At 37.1% G+C, this 23,250-nt stretch overlaps 1 protein-coding gene across 2 annotated transcripts in view; it reads left to right on the forward strand.

Moving 5' to 3' along the window:
- Window positions 1–23,250, forward strand: part of ANKRD26 (ankyrin repeat domain containing 26) — a 101,642-nt gene that overhangs the window by 42,054 nt on the left and 36,338 nt on the right. For both annotated transcript variants that reach the window (XR_009212871.1, XM_058436605.1), the window contains 7 exons: window positions 5,875–5,945; window positions 7,103–8,191; window positions 10,277–10,458; window positions 14,275–14,445; window positions 16,608–16,641; window positions 17,531–17,672; window positions 20,895–21,108. Coding sequence is in view for 1 of the 2 variants with exons in the window: in XM_058436605.1 (XP_058292588.1) it covers window positions 5,875–5,945; window positions 7,103–8,191; window positions 10,277–10,458; window positions 14,275–14,445; window positions 16,608–16,641; window positions 17,531–17,672; window positions 20,895–21,108 (1,903 nt within the window). In the remaining variant the exon portion in view is untranslated. The remainder of the gene's footprint in view (window positions 1–5,874; window positions 5,946–7,102; window positions 8,192–10,276; window positions 10,459–14,274; window positions 14,446–16,607; window positions 16,642–17,530; window positions 17,673–20,894; window positions 21,109–23,250) is intronic.

A 23,250-nucleotide genomic window follows, 5' to 3' on the forward strand; every position in this document is an offset into this window, starting at 1 on the left:
AAAAAAAAAAAAAAAAACAAAACATAAAAATCACGTGGGCTGGGCGCGGTGCTCACACCTATAATCCTTGCACTTTGGGAGGCCGAGGTGGGCAGATCATGAGGTCAGGAGATCGAGACCATCCTGGCCAAGATGGTGAAACCCCGTCTCTACTAAAAAATACAAAAATTAGCTGGGTGTGGTGGCACATGCCTGTAATCCCAGCTACTCAGGAGGCTGAGGCAGGAGAATTGCTTGAACCAGGGAGTCGGAGGTTGCAGTGAGCCGAGATGGCGCCACTGAACTCCAGCCTGGCGACAGAGTGAGACTGGTCTGAAAAAAAAAAATCACTGGGGATTTCATTTTTGAAATGAAAATCATGCTTACCAATGAGGAGAAAAGTGATCTTTGTTTAAGTGGTTTGTAGCTGTTGATATGTACTATATTAGAAATTAAAACTGAAAAATGGAAAATACATGCATGTACAGCCATGCATTTGAATAGACTTTAGAGCTATGACCCATGAACCATTAGCCTATGATGTTATGATACATCCTAGCTTCGAAAAAGTCTACTTACTGTACACTTCTCAGACAATAAGGGTGAAAATGTCAAATATATTATGCATTATGCGACCTCTTGTACCCTTGAATGGATATTGGATTCTAGGGATACTTAGATGAAAATTTAGAACCACAGTTTTAAACCATATGTATGGTTTGTAGATGTCAGATGATAAATGGTCCCTTGATGATGAAATGGCCTTTAAAGTTTCACTTCTATGGTTTTTACTTCTTCTTTTGCTTGTCTTAAAAAGCTTAAATCCAACAATTTTGTTTATAAAGAAAAAAGGAAAATATTTTTGTTATATATTCATTTCTTGTTTCATGGCACTGTGTACTCTCTGGATCAAGTGTGGACCTAGATTTATTTTCAGGTAGGAACAATTAGGTCACTTAAGGCCATCATTTTTTCTTTCTTTTTTCTTTTTTTTGAGACAGAGTCCCGCTCTGTTACCAGACTGGAGTGCAGTGGCACGATCTCGGCTCACTGCAACCTCTGCCTCCTGGGTTCAAGCGATTCTTCTGCCTCAGCCTCCCGAGTAGCTAGGACTACAGGCGCACACCAACACGCCCAGCTAAATTTTGTATTTTTAGTAGAGATGGGGTTTCACCATGTTGACCAGGATGATCTCTATCTCTTGACCTCGTGATCCACCCGCCTTGGCCTCCCAAAGTGCTGAGATTATAAGCGTGAGCCACCGCGCCTGGCCAAGGCCATCATTTTGTCTATAAATTTCTGATGTTTACCCAAGGCTTAAAAAGTAAATTCTGAACATACTGGTGCATTGAGGAAAGAGCATTTCATTGTATTAAGTTTTTTTTTTAAAGTTCATTTATTAAATGTTTTTGTCTTTAGAACACACACACACACACACACACACACACACACAATACTGTCATCCGTATTTAAACCTAAAATGGTTAGACAAAGTTTGTTCATAAAAAAATCATATCCCTGAAGAATCTTAATTATTAATAAACAAATGTCTTATGGAAAACAAAATAGGTAACAGACATTGCTGAGTGAATCAAAGTAAATAAGTAATACTAAAAAATAAAAACAGAAAAAAATCCGAGAGATGACAGTCAGTTAAACTTCTGTGAGCAAATGGCAAGTAAAGGACATGTAAAATACAATTCACCATGGAGCAGTAGTGTGTTTGTAGGATAGAGGTTGACATGGGACTGCTTCTATGAAGAAAGTTAGTCAAATTTATATTATTTACATTCTAATAAGTGAAAATTTTATTTTCAGAGTTTTCAGATTGGGACTCTACTAGTTTGACCCTCAGTGATAAGACTTGCCAAAGACCTGGGAATTTGAAAATCAATGATAAATATCTATCTTTATCACAGTCAGTGACCAAAAATCAGTCAACATCCACAGAACTGGGACAAATAGCTAAAGAAAAGATTACTACAGGAGCTGAGTTTCTATTAGAGAAAAATACTCTCCATGACCTGTATGAATCACAGCTACCAGAAAACAAAAAGCAAAGACAGTAACACAGAAGCACAAAGAATTCAATCCTAGAGTACCTTTGCTTGACTTTGTAATATCATAGTTATGACTTTTATTTTTTATTTTATTTTTTGAGATAGAATTTTGCTCTTGTTGCCCAAGCTGGAGTGCAATGGCATGATCTCAGCTCACTACAACCTCTGCCTCCCAGGTTCAAGCAATTCTCCTTCCTCAGCCTCCCAAGTAGCTGGGATTACAGGCATGCACCATCATGCCTGGCTAATTTTGTATTTTTAGTAGAGACAGGGTTTCACCATGTTGGTCAGGCTGGTCTTGAACTCCTGACCTCAGGTAATCCACCCATCTCAGCCTCCCAAATTGTGGGGATTACAGGCGTGCGCCACCTTGCCCGGCCTAGTTATAACTTAAAAAAATATATATTTTTGGCTGGGTCACACCTGTAATTCCAGCACTTTGGGAGGCCAAGGTGGGTGGATCATCTGAGGTCGGGAGTTCAAGACCAGCCTGGCCCACATGGTGAAACCCCATCTCTACTGAAAATATGAAAATTAGCTGGGCGTGGTGGCAGGTGCCTGTAATCCCAGCTGTTCAGGAGGCTGAGGCAGGAGAATCACTTGAACCCAGGAGGTGGAGGTTGCAGTGCGCCAAGATCACACAATTGCCCTCCAACCTGGGCGACAGAGCAAGACTCCGTCTCAAAAAAAAAAAAAAAAAGAAAAAGAATCATTTTTAGCAAAAGTACTTTGTGTTTACCCTCCTTATGTAACCTACAACCAAACAAAATACCTTTTAGCAGGGCATTTGTAGTCTTCCTCTAACCAAAACAATCTATGAATCACAAAGAGAATTAGGAGAGAGAGTAATTTTGTTTAGGTTAGTATAGAGCATAAACTTGAGAGTCAGTACCAGGATTATATTTAGAGTTTTGGGACTGGATGGAAAACTAGGTAGAGATCTAAAGATTGCCTACTCAAGCACAATGTGGTTTTTATGCTTTATTTTTACAGCTCTGAATTCACAAGTATTAGTTATAACTACATGTAATGTAACAAAAAAGCACCATCCAAATCAAATGTTATTTCTTATAATTTCTATGGCTTTAGATATTATAGAATGGACTGCCCCAGTATTAGTGGGACTCATTGAGAATTTGCTGTATAATGTATCCCCAGCTGTGTACACATAGTCTATCACCTTGTTTTAATGAATAGTTGTTCACTAGGAATATTTGTTATAAGGAGTGCTCTATCATTTAAAAAAGATATATGAAATTCAATTTTATTAGTAATTATTTTAGGACACCCAGTCTATTGATTAACTGCATCTAATGTGTTTTACTTTATGTACCAGTTTAACTCGGTGCCTTTAATCATATGATCTGGTCTACAGTAATACATCATATAATTTTTTTATCCCAATAGTTTTGTTTTCTTTTTCCCGCTTACTTGTAGAATTAATGTTGTATTTTACAGAAGATGATCAGTTATCCCCTAGAGTAGTGACTGCAAGCTATAAATCCAAAGTTACTTACCTATACATATATATGCTTGTTTGCTCTTATTTCTTCATGAGCTTGGTAGATCCAAGAAGCAGGACTTTTAAAACAAAATACCTAAATGAAATCCCTCAACACAGAAAGACATGAAACAGAAAAAGTATGAAGTAAACAAACAGTGCCTGTAGATTGTTTCACTTCTCATTTAATACCTTTTATAAAGTAATGAATAGAGTCAAGCTCTCCAGGGACCCAGATATATACATTTATTCATTTAATAAAAATTCACTCTATATTGGGTACTGATATTCTATATCCTAAATATTTTTGGAAACATTCCCTCAGTTTAGGCCTGCATTCTCCTTGTTTTGCAATATTGTCTTCTGATTCATCTCCCTTTATTTATTCATATGCCCCTGAAATTCGTCCTCCCCACAGTATTTAGGGTGATCTGTCTCCAATGCAAATAGGACCTGGAGTCCCTCTTGAAAACATAAATGTTCAAACATCTTAAGATTACATATAGGCTGGGTGCGGTGGCTCACGCCTGTAATCCCAGCACTTTGGGAGGCCGAGGCGGGCGGATCACGAGGTCAGGAGATCGAGACCATCCTAGCTAACACAGGGAAACCCCGTCTCTACTAAAAATACAAAAAATTAGCTGGGCGTGGTGGCAGGCGCCTGTAGTCCCAGCTACTCGGGAGGCTGAGGCAGGAGAATGGCGTGAACCCCAGGGGGCGGGGCCTGCAGTGAGCCGAGATCACGCCACTGCACTCCAGCCTGGGCGACAGCGAGACTCTGTCTCAAAAAAAAATAAAATAAAATAAAAAAGATTACATATAAGGCTTTCATCATCTGACTTCTGCCTAACTCTCCATCTTTAGCCCTTTCCCCTTTCTGCTCTTTTCTCTGGGATTACTCAACTGCTAGTGATGCTCTCCTCTCGGGTGCTTGTATTTTAGACAAATACATACGCTATTTGAGGCTTCTTTCCTTCTCTTGTTGCTGCCTTGCATGTTGTTACCCTTTCCTGCCCCAATTTTAGTCTGGCTAACCTCACTTTTTAAGTCTCAACTCAGGCATGATCTCTAGAAAAGCCACCTTTGACACCTTTTATTTACATTCTTGTGTGTGTGTGTGTGTGTGTGTGTGTGTGTGTGTGTGTGTGTGTGTAATGGAGTCTCGCTGGAGTGCAGCAGCACAATCTTGGCTCTCCGCAGCCTCCGCCTCCCGGTTTCAAGTGATTTTCCTGACTCAGCCTCCCGAGTAGCTGGGATCACAGGCACCCATCACCACGCCCAGCTCATTTTTGTATTTTTAGTAGACACGGCATTTCATCATGTTGGCCAGGCTGGTCTGGAACTCCTGGCCTCAAGTGATCCACCCACCTCGGCCTCCCAAAGTGCTGGGATTACAGATGTGAGCCACCGTGCCTGGTCTTATTTACATTCTTTAAACCCCAGTGTTTAGCACTTAGCAGGAACTCAGTAAATAATTATCATCGAGTAAAATAGATAAAGACTGTTTAGACAAAGATAACTTGAAAGATTGTCCCCTACCGTCTGGGAGCAAGGGCATAAACATATAAATAAATAATTTACAGTTCAGATTGAAAAGATACAGTACCAAGATAAGGTACTAAGACAGCCCCAAGGAAGGAGACACCTGTTTATCTGAGGGAAGATAGCTCTAATCGAGGAAGACTTTACATAGCTGTCTTAGTCTTAAAAGATGAAAAGAAATTTGTCAAAATAGCAGAAAACATTTCAGATGTAAGGAGTGTGATATACAATGATAAAGATGTAAAAGTAACAGTAATTTTGGAACTCATTAGTAATGAACAACACTCTTTGTGCCTTATTAAAAAGATACTGTTACAGAGAACATTATACAGTGTTACTTTATATATTCCTACTGTATCATAAAATTTTGTTTTGTTTCTGACAGTTTAGCTCATTTATGTTGGGTGAATGAATTTGTGAGTGAATATTTGAGATGTTTGTGTGGGTTGAACCTGGTATTGTCTAGTGTTACTAGTTTCCCCAAGTGGTTTGTTGAAGTTTTGGATAATGGTTGAAATTTTAATTAGATACCTCATTAAGTTGATACTTAGAAGTATTTCTTACTGAGAAGTAAATATTCCACTAAAGATTATGCTTCATTGAAACTTTGTGATTGTGCCAGTGCACTCCAGCTAGGCTGACAGAGTAAGGCCCTGTCTCCTAAACAAATAGAAGAAAACCCTCTCAATTTATAAAATAAAAATAAATGTTATTTTCTATTTCTATAAAGACTATACATTTTACCTAACTGTTCTAAGTAGTTCGTTTAACTAAATATTTGGATTTTTTCAGCTGAACATGACCTAGAAGTGGCATCAGAAGAAGAGCAAGAAAGGGAAGGAAGTGAAAATAACCAGCCACAGGTATTATATATGTTTTTTTAAATTTCTGGTTTAATATTGTTTTCTTTGCTTTAATGATGATGTAACATAGTCCAAATGAAATTACCTTTTAGACTACCCTTTTAGAATCAATAGATCATTATTTAATATTTAGTATTAAAAACGTTTTGACTAGTTAAAATATTCTTAGAATGTGTAGTAACCTATAGCTAATCTTTTGTTTTTGTTACAATCTTTACCCTTGGAACTGAAGCCAGAAATTTCCTGAGTATTGTTTCCTCTTTCATTTTTATAACTTTCTTACATGATAAAGATGGTAACATCAAATATTGAATCATATTATTAAGCAGTAGAAATTATGAACATTTTAACACTGATGGCCACTGAGTTGGATTCATCTTAAAGGAGTAATCATTCCCAGTGGTTCAGGATTTACACTTTTGTATTGCTGGTCACTAATTCCAAGGTTAAAGATTTATTCTGCCTTGTGATCTCTGTTGATTTCAGTGTCTACATTCAGGGAAAGAATGAGGTCAGAAAATCAACCCAGTTATTAAGAGAATCATTCCTTTCAGAATGGGATCTTTCTATTGTTAGGATATAAACAATAACTTTCTGATTATTTAAGTCTAGGAAATCAGTAAATATTATAGAATTTTTTTATCCACTATTAACCTTAGGATATATAAGAATTGGACTTAAGCTGATAGTCTATACAGATGCATAACACCATATTATGGTATATAATTTCAATTAAAATGTAAGAGTTTCCTTTTCTTTCTGATTGGTGTTTATTTTGGCTCCTAATAATTTAAACTTTCCCTACTCTCCAGTTAGAAATCTTTAGAAAAAGTACTCAAATGCACTGTAGGGGCTCAGTATTTGAGGTATGGTAAGGTAAAATCTTTTAAAACGAGGATGCCTTTGTAATGCTACAAATCATCTGCTAATTTATTTTTGGTAGATTTAACACACAATGAATTAAGTTTAATCCAAATTAACAGTGATAAACTTAACTTTGCTGGTTCATGTTTTTCTCCTATTTTAGGCTAAGGCAAATTAGTTTTTACTTCTTAGTTACAATCCAGTGATTTGGGAGTAACTAAACATAGATTAAGTGTAACAGTTAAATTTTAATTATTTCCTAATTTTTCTTTGTCCGTACTTGATTACTCAAGGATAAAGTTATTTTAAAAACATGCACCCTGACAGAAAAGACATCTGAAACACAAAACAAGCAAATTAGTCGTCCTCTTTCATGTCCGCAAAAAATGTCTCAAGAACCAGAACTGAATAAGGAGTGTGATAGAGAGGATGCATCTGTATATTCAGGACTTCCTTGTGTGCAAAACAATAAAGAAATGTGGACCAAACAAGGCAAATTAGAGTGGAAAAATAACTTAAAACTCATCACAAATGAGTTAAAGCAGAGCTGTGGTGAAACTTGTGAACAATACAAAATTACTGCTTCTCCTGGGGAAGAGCCACTACATAACTCTAAAGGAGGCACAAACTTAAAGGAAATACCTTCTTCTTTGACAAATAATATACTTGATTGTGATGAAAAAGATTCTCCTATCTCTGTACTATTCCAGGTGTTGCCTGAACAAAAAGAACTCAGTCTCGAAAATGGCTTTTCATCTCCTTCATACTCTGGGTCCCCAGAATATGCTTGCCAGTCATCTTCTAAACCTTATTTAAATGAAAATAAATTAGGCCATGGAAATGTTAACAAACCAGACACTGAACATGTTTTTAACACAGATAAGGATTTTTATAATGCTACAGAAAATAAAAAAGTAAGGAACCCAGAAGTAGTTACAGGTGAAATGAAAGAAGAGTTTGATATGCAAATGACAAAAAATATGAACCAAAATACCACTAATTGGAAATTAGACATCAGACATGTGCCTCAGTATAGTGATCCAAAAAGACCTTTTGATTTGATCTGCTCCAAAGAAATGAATCATATGATTCAAATAAAAAGACATAGTATTTCTGCTGGTACAGACGCTTACAAGAAAACAAAACCAATACAGAACTTGTTCCAGAAGCCATTGTATGATCATTGCGGTGCTAATAACCATAAAAGCATGGAACCTGAATTAGAAAATGTGAGGTCTTCTCCACCACATGGTGACAGAACATCAAAAGTATCTCTAAAAGAAGAATTACAGCAAGATATGCAAACGTTTAAAAATGAGATAGGCATGTTAAAAGTAGAGTTCCAGGCTTTGGAGAAAGAAAAAGTCCAACTTCAAAAAGAGGTAGAGGTTTGCTTGCTGCTACTCTTTTGTTTTTTTCTCTATCAATTGTTTGATCCATTCTGATTTTCTGCTTATGAAGAGCTCATGTATAAAATGGTGTTACCTAAATATGTAATTGTGTTTAGAAATGGATATTTCTGCTAAGTAACAGGAGTTAAGGAAAACATTCTCAAAATCTTTGTTCCTTAATCAACCTAAGAAGTCTATCAGTCTTCCAAGTGACATATGGACTGGGAAACTAATTTAGCCATATACCATGTGACCTTGTGAACCAGTATAAGCGTAAAGGAAATTGCCTTATGAAAGGTAGTAAGTGCTAGGGTTTTTTTCCCTATTTTCTTAAAGATGAATTTCTTTTATTTAAACAACAACATGGCAATGCAGTGGGAAAGAAGCAGTGACTGAGAAGAGGTATAAAAATGTATCTAGCCCTGAGTATTGTTAACAAATATTCCCAGCCAAAGGGATCTTTTTAATGTGCTTTCATGTGTGTAAGCTTATCTGTTTGACTCAAACTGTTAGAACTTATAATTCCATTTGGATTACTTTAAAGATTTTTGACAACAAATACATATACTTTCACATATTTTTTAAAACACCAGTCAAATATTTCTGTTGAACCAGACCTTTACATTATGTTGTTTAATAAAGTATGATAAGTTTGGGCATGTATACCATATCAGTAGCATAAATCCTCAGCCAGAAATTTAGTATTTAACTCCAAAGTAGAAAGCTGACTTCTGTACATTGAGTTTTAAAGATAAACAATAATCTGCAGATATTCTTCTTTTTCTTTCTTTCTTTTTTTTTTTTTTTTTTTTTTGAGACAGATTCTTACTCTGTGGCACAGGCTGCAGTGTGCAATGGCGTGATCTTGGCTCACTGCAACCTCCGCCTCCCGGGTTCAAGCAATTATCCTGCCACAGCCTCCTGAGTAGCTGGAATTACAGGCACACAGCACCACGCCCGGCTAATTTCTGTATTTTAATAGAGATGGGGTTTCACCATGTTGGCCAGGCTGGTCTTAAACTCCTGACCTCATGATCCACCCACCTCGGCCTCCCAAAGTGCTGGGATTACAGTCATGAGCCACTGTGCCCGGCCAATATTCTTCTTTAAAAGTAAAAGTAGATGAGGCTTCCCATACCCTGCTATGGCATTAAATTACTTTGCCAGTGTCACACTTTTAATTCATCTGATTAATTTGATGAATTTATCTGGTAATTTATCTGATTCAGCATTATGGAGTTATATCATCTCTTTTGGTGCCATAAAGTGCTAGATAATGCCACTTTAGGAGCTCTGGATGGATCATTTAATCTTTCTTGTTTACTCCCATTATCAGTAGATAATGAGGTTAACTTAGATAATTAATACTTATACTATATATCCTCCAGCTATAAAATTTTATAGTTATTGAATGTGAAATTCGGGAAGCATCTCATTCTCCAGAATTCCACACCAGCAACTCGGCAGTTTCACTCTGTTCCTTATGTTGTGGCAAACTTTGGTTTCTGTATTTCAGTGAGCACCTTCACTTTGATGATATCCCAGGATCCAAATGAAAAAAAGAATTATAAAAGACACTGGGGAAAAGAATATCTTAGTGCAGAAAGGGGAAAGATTCCTTTCTCTTCCTGGAGTGATGTCACATCCTCTAAATTTGGCTGCGTAGTGTAAAATCCAGGTGGTAAAGGCAGAAGAAGATGCATCTTGCGTCTTTGTCTTTTTATTTCTCTGTTTTTGCCAGTAAAATGGGGTGAAAATTCATAGTAGATAGTGAAGATTGGATGGGAGTAAAAGCACAAAATTAAGAAGAGCCCTTGAAATTTTGGAAAATTCTGTTTTACCCAAACAGAAATGAAGCAGACTTTACAAAAATTTCCTTGATAAAATTATAACAATAGCTGATAATTATGTAACAATTATATATACAATGATCCCATTAGAGTAAGCAGAAAATATTTTTATTGGCTAAAGTTACCACAGTTAAACTGAGTCAAATGATAAACTCAATGAAAACAAAGAAATTATTATTACTGAATAAAGTAATAACAATTCCTTAGTATCAAACTTTCATTAAAGGTTGAAGAAGAAAGGAAAAAACACAGAAATAATGAAATGGAAGTATCAGCAAACATACCTGATGGTGCTACTGATGATGCTGAAGATGATGATGATGATGATGATGGATTAATTCAAAAAAGAAAGAGTGGAGAAACTGATCATCAGCAATTTCCCAGGAAGGAAAATAAAGAGTATGCAAGGTAAGCTGATAGCATATTTAACAGCAGATAATTGTTATTGTGCTATAAAACGAATTCTAATTTGGACTAATATTCATGATTAATGAATTTTATACTTTTACTATGCAAGGGATATGCAACTTTGCCTTGCAATTAGAAAAATGCAAATTAACAAACAATGAGATACCAGGTTTTTCAATCATATTGATATTTTATTTAAAAAATAATACCCAGTGATGGCAAATGTGAGAAAAAAGGCGTTCTCATATGCTGTTGGTAAATGAAATTGGTAAATCCTTTTTGAAGGATAATTTAGTATGTATCAAAAATTCAAATATTTCCTATCTTTAACCTAACAGCTTTACTTCTGGGACTAGATTCTACAGGAAAGTATGACTTACGTAAAAATGCACACACACAAATTAAGGACATTTATTATATATTATGTATAATGTACAGTAAGCCTATGTATAATATATGTATAACATGTTAAATAATATATGTATTTTAAGGATATTTATATAAACACATTACATATGTACACATGTATGTTAAGGATATTTATTATAGTATCCCAAATGTTGGGCTCTCAAATTAATTTGAATTTTGCCAAGGGATTGCACAGAGGATCTGTAGTCCATGTAAACATTTCAGTATATTGGGTATTTTTAGGGGCTCACGCTCAACTCTTAACACAGTGGGAAATTTCAGTCTCTGTAAATTATGTAGGTATATGATAGTGATACCATTGTGCATGTTTTTAGACCATAAAAAAGTAGTTATGGCTGGGCGCGGTGGCTCATGCCTGTAATCCCAGCACTTTGGGAGGCCGAGGCAGGTGGATCACTTGAGGTCAAGAGTTCCAGACGAGCCTGGAAAACATGGTGAAACCCCATCTGTACTAAAAATACAAAATTAGGCAGGCATGGTGGCAGGCACCTGTAAACCCAGCTACTGGGGAGGCTGAGGCAGGAGAATCACTTGAACCCGGGAGGCAGAAGTTGCAGTGAGCCGAGATTGTGCCACTGCACTCCAAACTGGGTGACAGGGCGAGACTCCATCTCCAATAATAATTATTATTTTAATTATTGATATTTTATTTAAAAAATAATACCCAGTGATGGCAAATGTGAGAAAAAAGGCATTCTCATATGCTGTTGGTAAATGAAATTGGTAAATCCTTTTTGAAGGATAATTTAGTATGTATCAAAAATTCAAATATTTCCTATCTTTAACCTAACAGCTTTACTTCTGGGACTAGATTCTACAGGAAAGTATGACTTACGTAAAAATGCACACACACAAATTAAGGACATTATTATTATTTTAATAATAATAATTATTATTTTAATAATTATTATTTTAATAATTATTATTTTAATTATTTCAATAATAATTATTATTTTAATTATTATTTTAATAATAATTATTTTAATTATTATTTTAATTATTATTATTTTAATAATAATTATATTTTAATAATAATTATTTTAATAATAATAATTATTATTATTACAGTTTTTCTGGTGGTAAATCCAACTAGGGTAAAAGTCTATAAAAGTTACCAAATTCTTTTTTTTCTTTTTTTGAGATGGAGTTTTGCTCTTGTTGCCCAGGCTGGAGTGCAGTGGTGTGATCTCAGCTCACTGCAACCTCTGTCTCCCGGGCTCAAACAATTCTCCTGCCTCAACCTCCCGAGTAGCTGGGATTACAGGCCCACGCCACCACACCAGGCTAATTTTTTTGTATTTTTAGTAGAGATGGGGTTTCACCATCTTGGCCAGGCTGGTCTTGAACTCCTGACCTCGTGATCCACCTGCCTCAACCTCCCAAAGTGCCGGGATTACAAGTGTGAGCCTCCGTGCCCAGCCCATTATTTTATTTTCAAACAAAATCATAACTAGTCAGAATGTTGCTGTTTTGGAACTGCATATAATGACATATATGTATTCTAAAAGGATTTTTTCCCCCACCCAGGATATTTTCCTGATTTCTTCTTTCATGTTATATGTGTATCATGCTATTTTTAAAACTTCATTTAAATGAAACATTATGATGTTTAAAAACAAAACAAAAAATATAGCCCAAATCTAATTGCTACTTCCATGTCTGAAGACCATTGTTTGTAGGCAGTGAGCTCCAGCCTTCTGCTGTCGCATTCAAGTTTAGTGTAGCACTCACCTCTCTCTAGTTTCTTTCTCTTTTTCTTTCAAGTTCCTAGGAAACATCTAGATGGCGTGTGCCTAATGTGTGTTCACCTTCTATTCTCTAAGTAGAATGGTTTTCTCCCATTTTTTGTCTCGTGAACTCCTCTATTTTGTCTCTTCTGTTTTTTTTTTTATGGTTGTAATTCTTTATGTTTATTTTATTTATTTATTTATTTTTTAATTTTATTTTATTATTATACTTTAGGTTTTAGGGTACATGTGCACAATGTGCAGGTTTGTTACATATGTATCCATGTGCCATGTTGATTTCCTGCACCCATTAACTCGTCATTTACATTAGGTATATCTCCTAATGCTGTCCCTCCCCCCTCCCCCCACCCCACAACAGTCCCCGGAGTGTGATGTTCCCCTTCCTGTGTCCATGAGTTCTCATTGTTCAATTCCCACCTATGAGTGAGAACATGCGGTGTTTGGTTTTTCGTCCTTGCGATAGTTTACTGAGAATGATGGTTTCCAGTTTCATCCATGTCCCTACAAAGGACACGAACTCATCATTTTTTATGGCTGCATAGTATTCCATGGTGTATATGTGCCACATTTTCTTAATCCAGTCTATCGTTGTTGGACATTTGGGTTGGTTCCAACTCTTTGCTATTGTGAATAGTGCCGCAATAAACATATGTGTGCGTGTGTCTTTATAGCAGCATAATTTATAGTCCTTTGGGTATATACCCAGTAATGGGATGGCTGGGTCAAATGGTATTTCTAGTTCTAGATCCCTGAGGAATCGCCACACTGACTTCCTAGGCAATACCATTCAGGACATAGGCGTGGGCAAGGACTTCATGTCTAAAACACCAAAAGCAATGGCAACAAAAGCCAAAATTGACAAATGAGATCTAATTAAACTAAAGAGCTTCTGCACAGCAAAAGAAACTACCATCAGAGTGAACAGGCAACCTACAGAATGGGAGAAAATTTTTGCAACCTACTCATCTGACAAAGGGCTAATATCCAGAATCTACAATGAACTCAAACAAATTTACAAGAAAAAAACAAACAACCCCATCAAAAAGTGGGCAAAGGACATGAACAGACGCTTCTCAAAAGAAGACATTTATGCAGCCAAAAAACACATGAAAAAATGCTCATCATCACTGGCCATCAGAGAAATGCAAATCAAAACCACAATGAGATACCATCTCACACCAGTTAGAATGGCCATCATTAAAAAGTCAGGAAACAACAGGTGCTGGAGAGGATGTGGAGAAATAGGAACACTTTTACACTGTTGGTGGGACTGTAAACTAGTTCAACCATTGTCTCTTCTGTTTTAAAGCTGTCCTTATGTTCAGATATATCTTTTCATATATCAACTCTTACATATCACATTTTATCATAATGGTATGATAAAATTATGGTTTTTGAAGCAGGGAATATACATTTCCTCTTATGTTGTTGGTAATTTGTGTTTTTTGAATTAGTGAATGAATTGAGATGGGGGAAATGTTGGCATTTTATAAAAAAATTTTTTTATTCTTTGTCAGAATTATTAGAAAACATTGGCTTTTTAATGGATTTTTTATTCTTTCTTCTCCTTAACTCTCTTTCTGCATTTTGTTTCTTTTTTTTTCTTATATAACTGTCATTTCCCATGGATTTTTTAAAGTAGTGGTCCTGCCTTGCAAATGAAGGAAGTAAAGAGAACTGAAAAAGAAAAACAGACCTCAAAAGAATCTGTGAATTCACCAGTGTTTGAGAAGGCCAATTTACTAACCAGTGGCCTGCTACAAGTGGATGATGACAGCAGTTTAAGTGAAATAGATGAGGATGAAGGAAGGTAAAATCTATGATTTCTTTATTTCTCCACGGAGGAAGGTTAGTAGTAATTTTTTTCTGAAAATAGAATGATGTAGTCTTCCAAAGCTAGAGAACATCGACTGTTTCCATGCTGCTGAAAGATTAAGATGAGGACAAATGACTTTGACAAGCAGCCGTTTCGATAGATGGTCACCGTGGAGCCCTGACTATAGTGGATGGGTATAGACAGCATTTGAGAGAACTTGGACTGAGAGGCAATAGGTAAATGAGTGGTAACTGAAGAAGAATATAGGATTCAAGGGAGCCTTCTTTTTTATTTTAAAAATGCAAGCTTTTAGAGTATATTTACATGCTTTTGGGAGTGACCCAATAGAGAAGGAAATGCTTATGAAATTTAGTTTTGTTTGCATGTCTAAGTCTCAGAAAGCTTGATCCATTATCTTTTAAAGATTTATAATAAACTAATTGTCCTTAGAACTTCTATTTATGTAGTTTTTTGCTAAGAGGTTGTTCATTTAGAATTGTTTCAGAAATGGAATATTCTAATATAATTGAATGTGTCGACGATCTAAAAGTTAAACTCATATATGGATTTTAAAAAATTATCTAATAAAAAACATGCAAACATATAGGACATGCTGAATTGAATTTAAACATTTCTTGATAATTGAAGATATCAGAGTACTTTTGACAGTAGCATCATGAACAGCTATGACTTTGTAAGACTAAAAGATCAGGTGTATTAACTTAATAGTTGTTTAGATTCTGGGGAGAAAGGGAGGATTTTGTTTATGTACAGTAGAAAATTAACCTATTGACAATCTATCACAGACTATTACTTTTAGATTATAAAGTTCTAAAATATTAAAAACCATGTTGCCTTATGCCAGTAGTGTCATTAACATGTATTGTATGCTGACTAAGGATTTCTTTTTTTTTTTTTTTTTAGTCAAAGTCTTGTTCTGTTGCCCAGGCTGGAGTGCAGTGATGTGATCTCAGCTCACTGCAACCTCCATCTCCTGGATTCAAGCAATTCTCATGCCTCAGCCTCCCAAGTAGCTGGAACTACAGGTGCACACCACCATGCCCAGCTATTTTTTGTATTTTTAGTAGAGACAGGGTTTCGCCATGTTGGCCAGGCTGGTCCTGAACTCCTGACCTCAAGTGATCTGCCTGCTTTGGCCTCCCAAAGTGCTGGGATTACAGGCGTGAGCCACCGCACCCAGCTTCAGTAAGGATTTTTGAATGCATGAATAAAGAGTTGAGTAGATGAATGAACGTATGTTGATGAATTTCTTTAGAAAAAATAAATGTTGAGCTTATTGAAAGTAGGTTTCCAAATTGGCTAGATATAAGGTCTTTTTATTTTAAAAATATTGCAAGATTCAGAAATTATTATTTATAATTATAACCAGAAATAGAATGAAAATATAGATTCATCTGCTATCATATCACTTAAAAACAGTTGAAAATAAATATTACTTTCACAACACAGCAAAATATGTTTTAGAGCTAGAATTTTTGGGTTTGAATTTTGGGTCCGCTACTGACCAGCTATATGTGCTTAGGCAAGTTGCTTGGCTTTTCTGTGCCTACTTTCTTCCTTTATAAAATACCTAATATGTCATCAACCTCACAGAATTACTGTTAGGACTAAAATGAGTTTAACATATGTACAGTGCTTAGAATAATGCATAGTACCTGCACTGTGAGTCCTGAAAAAAGCTAACTAATATCATCATTCAAAAAGGGTTTCCCTCATGTAAGGGTGTTAAGTACTATATTCCAAATAGGTTTTAGTGCCAGTAAAAGCTTGTTTTTATTGAAAAGGTCAATTGCAAAAAAAAACCCGGTATATTTCTTTCTATTGAATAATACAAGTAACACTATGTTTTCCTTTTGCTTTGACTGTCAGGAAGCTTGATCTAAATTTGTTTGTTATGATATTATTAGTATATTTTTCTTGTCCCTTACTTTTACTTTTTCTGTTTATAGTTTAATACTCCTTGTAGAAAGTTATTATCTTCTACATTACCTGTAAAAAAGATTCCTGTAAACTTTATGAATAGGGTAAATAAATTACAAATGCAGAGCTTTTATTTAAAAAACAATATTTTTAGATATTCCTTGCATTTTACATATTTACTATTTGCCTGAAAGGTTTTTTTTTTCTTTTTTTAGGCCTACTAAGAAAACATCTAATGAAAAGAACAAGGTACTGTAAAAAATAAATTATCAAAATTATTGTTTAAAAAAATACATTATAAAAGATAAAATGGGGCTGGGCACGGTGGCTCACGCTTGTAATCCCAGCACTTTGGGAGGCCAAGGCGGGCGGATCACGAGGTCAGGAGATCGAGACCACGGTGAAACCCCGTCTCTACTAAAAATACAAAAAATTAGCCGGGCTTAGTGGCGGGTGCCTGTAGTCCCAGCTACTCGGAGAGGCTGAGGCAGGAGAATGGCGTGAACCTGGGAGGCGGAGCTTGCAGTGAGCCGAGATTGCGCCACTGCACTCCAGCCTGGGCGACAGAGCGAGACTCCGTCTCAAAAAAAAAAAAAGATAAAGTGGACTGGGCACAGTGGCTCACACCTGTAATCCCAGCACATTGGAAGGCTAAAGCAGGAAAGCAGGAGGATTGCTTGACTCCAGGAATTTGAGACCAGCCTAGGCAACATGGTGGGAGCCCTGTCTCTACAAAAATTAAGAAAAAATTAACCAGGCATGGTGAGCATGCCTGTAGTCCCAGCTACTTGGGAGGCTGAGGTGAGAGGATTGCTTGAGCCCAGGAGTTTGAAGCTGCAGAGAGCTATGATCACAATACTGCACTCCAGCCTGGGTGATAGAGCGAGACCTGATGTCAAAAAAAAAGAAAGAAAAAAGATGAAATGAAGAAAAAACAGAATCTTTTGTTGTAAAGACATTTACTTTGAAAAAGTGATTAAGAAGCAGTAGCCATTGATAAATATATCCTTTTAACAAAAATCAGTTCTTTTTAAGAAATACGTGTGTTTTGCTCATATAGAAAGATGGACAATTACCACTTCTGTATGTGCTATAAATATTTTGGGGACATTTTGAAACAATGTTATTTATTTCATAGGTCAAAAACCAAATACAGTCTATGGATGATGTTGATGACTTAACTCAGTCATCTGAAACAGCCTCAGAGGATTGTGAGCTGCCCCACTCTAGTTACAAGAATTTTATGTTGCTCATTGAACAACTTGGAATGGAGTGTAAAGGTAGGACCACTGCATAAATTTAAGGCCTTTTTATGTATCCCATTGTAATGCATGTAATGTAATAAGGTGAAATGTACACACACTTAGGATACATTATGCTGTGCTTAATTGGTGGCTACGATGCTGCCACTGTGCAAAGCTGAAGAGTTCTTTATATAATATATTCTTGATATTATTCTTTTATTAGCTATGTTTTTTGCAGGGATTTTTTTCTCTCAGTTTGTGGCTTGACTTTTCATTCTCTTTTTTTTTCATTTTAATTTTTTATTTTTTTGTTGACTTTTCATTCTCCTAATGGTATCTTTTGAAGAGCAGAAGTTTTTAATTTTGACGAAGTCCAATTTATCTGTTTAATTATGGATTTTGCTTTTTGTATCACATTTAAGAAGTCTTTGCTTAACACAGGGTCACAAAGATTTCCTCTTATGCTTTGTTTCTAGAAATTTTATAGATTTAGGTCTTTTTTTTGAGACAAAATCTCACTCTGTCACTTAGGCTGGAGTGCACTGTCACTGCAACCTCCACCTCCCAGGTTCAAGCGATTCTTGTGTCTCAGCCTCCTGAGTAGCTGGTATTATAGGCGTGTGCCACCACACCCAGCTTTTTTTTTTTTTTTTTTGTATTTTTTTGTTTGTTTTTTGTGTGTGTTTGTTTGTTTGCTTTTTGAGATGGAGTCTCGCTCTGTCGTCCAGGCTGGAGTGCAGTGGTGCGATCTCCGCTCACTGCAAGCTCTGCCTCCTGGGTTCACGCTATTCTCCTGCCTCAGCCTCCCAAGGCACCCGCCACCACGCCCGGCAAATTTTTTGTATTTTTAGTAGAGACAGGGTTTCACCGTGTTAGCCAGGATGGTCTCAATTTCCTGACCTCGTGATCCACCCACCTCGGCCTCCCAAAGTGCTGGGACTATAGGCGTGAGCCACCGTGCCCTGCCAGCTTTTTTGTATTTTTAATAGAGGCGGGGTTTCATCATGTTGGCCAGGCTGGTCTCAAACTCCTGACCTCAAGTGATCCACCCACCTTGGCCTCCCAGAGTGCTGGGATTTCGGGCGTGAGCCACCGTGCCCAGCCAGTTTTGGGTCTTACATTTAGGTCTGTGATCCATTTTGAGTTCATATTTTTGTATGGATTGAAGTATGGATTCAAGTTCATTTTTTTGGATATGGACATCCAATTGTTCCAGCATCATACATCAGAAAGGCTAGCCTTTTCCCACTGTGTTTGCCATTGTGCCTTTGTCAAAAATAAGTTGGCTGTGTACGTGTGGGTATACTTCTCAACTCTGTTGTGTTCTGTTGACCTACAGATGGTCCTGAGTTTTATCTCAGGTTTTGGGGTTTTTTTTTTTTTTTTGCTTGTAAGCTGTGACTCTTCGTTTTGCTATCTTAGTGGTTGCTTTAGGATTTATAGAATATGACTTGAACTTATCACAGTCCACCTTCAAATAATATCATACCACATCATATATGGTATAATTTTGTTATAGTTCTGGTATATGGTATAATTATAATAGTATGCTTTCATTTTTTTCTCTCCTAGCCATATCCTTTCTGAGTCTGTGGGATTATAGTTTTTATTAAGTTTAGAAAGTTTTGGCCAATTTTTCTTCACATTCTTTTTCTGTCTTTCTTCCTCCCTCTTTAGGGGCTTATATATTAGCTGCTTGGATTTTTTTCCATAGTTCATTGATGTCTCAAAGTTATGAATCTTTTCTTTTGTGATGGTTAATCTGTGTTTACTTTCATCTAATTTAGTTTTCATATTTGACATTGTAATTTGCATCTCTACAAGTGCAATTTGGTTTTTAAAAAATATCTTCCATGCCTCCACTTATCTTCTTGAGCTTTATTTTGAGGTACAGTTGAGTTACATATAAACAGCTTGACTTTTTCCTATCTTGCTTTTATGATTTGGGCTAATTCCCCACTCCTGAGGCAATACCTTTCTGATTATTCATTGTCTTGAGAAGTGTGAGTTTTTCCAGCCTGACTGTGGGAATGAACACACTTCCTGGTGCTGTGGAGGCACCAGGCAGGATTTCCTCTCCTTTTTTAAATGGGGTTTTTTCTTTGGTTTCAGGTAGTTTCCTAGCATACATGCACTGTTTGTTACTTTGCTCAATACCCAAGAGGGGATCTCTGCAGATCTCCAGAATTCTTTCTCTGTACCTCTCGCTCCTCTCTAGTGTTCTGTGATCTCTGTCTACTTTGCATTTACGAGACTCTCAGCTTCATCACTTCAACTCAGGGAGTCTGCTGGACTTTATGTCAGTTTTTCCTCCCCACATCATAGCCTAGAAACTCTGAAGGCAGGGCTCTGGGCATTCATAAGACCATAAGACTTACTTCCTTTGTTTCTTTTCTTTTCTTTTTTTTTTTTTTTTGAGACAAGAGTCTTGCTCTGTTGCCCAGGCTGGAGCACAGTGGTGCAATCTCAGCTCACTGCAACCTCCACCTCCTGGGTTCAAGCAATTCTCCTGCCTCAGACCCCCAAGTAGCTGTGATTACAGGCACCCACCACCATGCCCCGCTAATTTTTGTATTTTTAGTAGAGACAGGCTTTCACTATGTTGGCTAGACTGGTCTCAAACTCCTAACCTCAGGTGATCTGCCCACCTCGGCCTCCTAAAGTGCTGGGATTACAGGTGTGACCCACCACGCCTGGCCACTTCCTTTGTTTCTTGTCTGTCAAGGATCATTGTGTTCATTGCCTGAGTCCACTGTCTTGAAACTCATTGTTTCATGTATTTTGTCTGTTTTGTCTTTGGTAGTTTCAGGAAAGAAGGAAAGTTAGTACTTGAAGCAGACTGCAGTAGAGCCTCAGCACATGCTACAGACTGGCTGGAATGCTTTTCTTCCCCATTTGCTTAACTGCTGCCTTCTCATCCTTCATTTCTCAGTGTAGCCACCTCTCCCTCAGGGAAATCTTCCCTGGGCCCAGTATAGATCAAATTCTCTTTTGTGGTCATAGAACTCTGTTTCCTTACAGCATCTATCTGAATTCATAATTGTCACTTTTTTTGTCTTTGTTTCTTCACTATACTTTAAGCTAAGCAAGTGCAGAGGTCTTGTCTGTTTCATCTGCAGAGCTTAGTTTAATGTCTTCCACATTGTAGGCCCTCAGTATATAACTGGTCAGTGTCTTAATGAGTGAATGTTACAGTGTACAGTGTGTTATACGGGAAAAGTACTCATATATTTCTATCTTGTTTTCTTCCTGATACAGATTCTGTTAGCCTGTTGAAAATCCAGGATGCAGCTCTTTCATGTGAAAGATTATTAGAACTTAAAAAAAATCACTGTGAACTACTTACAGTAAAAATTAAAAAAATGGAAGATAAGGTTAATGTACTACAAAAGGAGCTATCTGAAACAAAAGAAATAAAATCACAGTTAGAGCATCAAAAAGTTGAATGGGAACGAGAACTGTGCTCTTTGAGGTATGATAGCCTAGTTCTAAATAAATGTTTAACTATTTATACTAAAGATATATAGAATTCTTGTAATTGCTGACTTACCTTCTGGGGCTTAGCAGGGAAGAAAACTTCTTAGTCTTGTGGAGAGTGAAATTCTTGGAAATAATATAACTAGTTCTTAACTATGAACTTCTACTAAATATATATTCTTTTAAATCACTTTAATGGCTATGTAGAAGTTTGTCATACGGAAGTCTCATTATTTAATACAGTAAGTTTTGGGTTTACGTTTTTTTATATTATAGTTAATGCTGGAAGGAATACCTTTTTATAAATCTTTTTCTACATTTCTAATTTTTTACTTTGAACAAATTCTTCAATATAGAATTATTTGTTTAAAGTATAGGAATTTTTTTTAAAAAGGCCTTTGATCCAGATTTTTAAATTGTTCTCAAGAAAGTTTATGTTAATTTACATTTAAATCAGTAGAGAATGAAATGGCCATTTTATCAGCCTAAATTTTTTTTTTTTTTTTTTGAGACGGAGTCTTGCTCTGTCACCCAGGCTGGAGTGCAGTGGCGCGATCTCCACTCACTGCAAGCTCCGCCTCCCAGGTTCACGCCATTCTCCTGCCTCAGCCTCTCCGAGTAGCTGGGACTACAGGCGCCCGCCACCACGCCCGGCTAATTTTTTGTATTTTTAGTAGAGACGGGGTTTCACCGTGGTCTCGATCTCCTGACCTTGTGATCTGCCCGCCTCGGCCTCCCAAAGTGCTGGGATTACAAGCGTGAGCCACCGCGCCCAGCCAAATTTTTTTTTTTTTTTTTTTTTTTTTGAGATGGAGTCTTGCTCTGTTGCCCAGGCTGGAGTGCATTGGCGCAATCTCGGCTCACTGTAACCTCTGCCTCCTGGATTCAAGCAATTCTCCCGCCTCAGCCTCACAAGAAGCTGGGATTACAGGAGCATGCCACCATGCCCAGCTAATTTTTGCATTTTTTTAGTAGAGACAAGGTTTCACCATGTTGGCCAGGCTGGTCTTGAACTCCTGACTTTGTGATCCTCCCACCTTGGCCTCCCAAAGTGCTGAGATTACAGGCATGAGCCACCGCACCCGGCCAGAACAATTTTATAGCTTTACTCTTAAGATGCATGAATTAAAAAATAAAATGGTGAGTGATTATTGAAAGCGATCTCTCATATACAGATAAAATTAATTCAAAGTTCTGTGTTGAAAACGCGTATTAGGGCCGGGCACGGTGGCTCACGCTTGTAATCCCAGCACTTTGGGAGGCCGAGGCGGGCGAATCACGAGGTCAGGAGATCGAGACCACGGTGAAACCCCATCTCTACTAAAAATACAAAAAATTAGCCGGGCGTGGTGGCAGGCGCCTGTAGTCCCAGCTACTCGGAGAGGCTGAGGCAGGAGAATGGCGTGAACCCGGGAGGCGGAGCTTGCAGTGAGCCGAGATTGCGCCACTGCACTCCAGCCTGGGCGACAGAGCGAGACTCCGTCTCAAAAAAAAAAGAAAACGCATATTATTCTTTATGGTTTACTTAAATATTAGATCCTGTTTTGTTCCAAAAGAGATTTTAAAATTGTTTATGCAATATGTAATAATCAGGAAGGTATGTTGAAAGTGTTACCAGAAAAAGAAACATAAAAAGTGTGGGGTAACCAATATTAGGCTCCTTAGCCTAATCTTTAATTATACTATTCTACAGATATATGTTATATGAAAGACATCTGAGGGTGTTTTCTTACACTGTAATAATTTTTAGGGATACTTGCAATATTTCATAAAAACAAAAATTTATTTCTATTGGATTTATAAACGTTTTACTAAACTAACTTCTTTTTAGTAAACTGCAAATGATCTTTCCTAATTGAGGAGTAATTATGACTGTTTAAAAAAAAGTTTTTTTTTGAGATGGAATCTCACTCTGTTGCCCAGGCTGGAGTGCAGTGGCGTGATCTCGGCTCACTGCAACATCCACCTCCCGGGTTCAAAGGGTTCTCTTGCCTCAGTCTCCTGAGTAGCTGGGATGACAGATGTCTGCCACCACACCTGGCTGATTTTTTGTATTTTTAGTAGAGATGTGGTTTCACCCTGTTGGCCAGGCTGGTCTCGAACTCCTGACTTCAAGTGATCTGCCCACCTCGGCCTC

This window comes from Hylobates moloch, unplaced genomic scaffold, assembly GCF_009828535.3.
Source record: "Hylobates moloch isolate HMO894 unplaced genomic scaffold, HMol_V3 SCAFFOLD_3, whole genome shotgun sequence".
Classification (NCBI taxonomy): Eukaryota; Metazoa; Chordata; class Mammalia; order Primates; family Hylobatidae; genus Hylobates; species Hylobates moloch.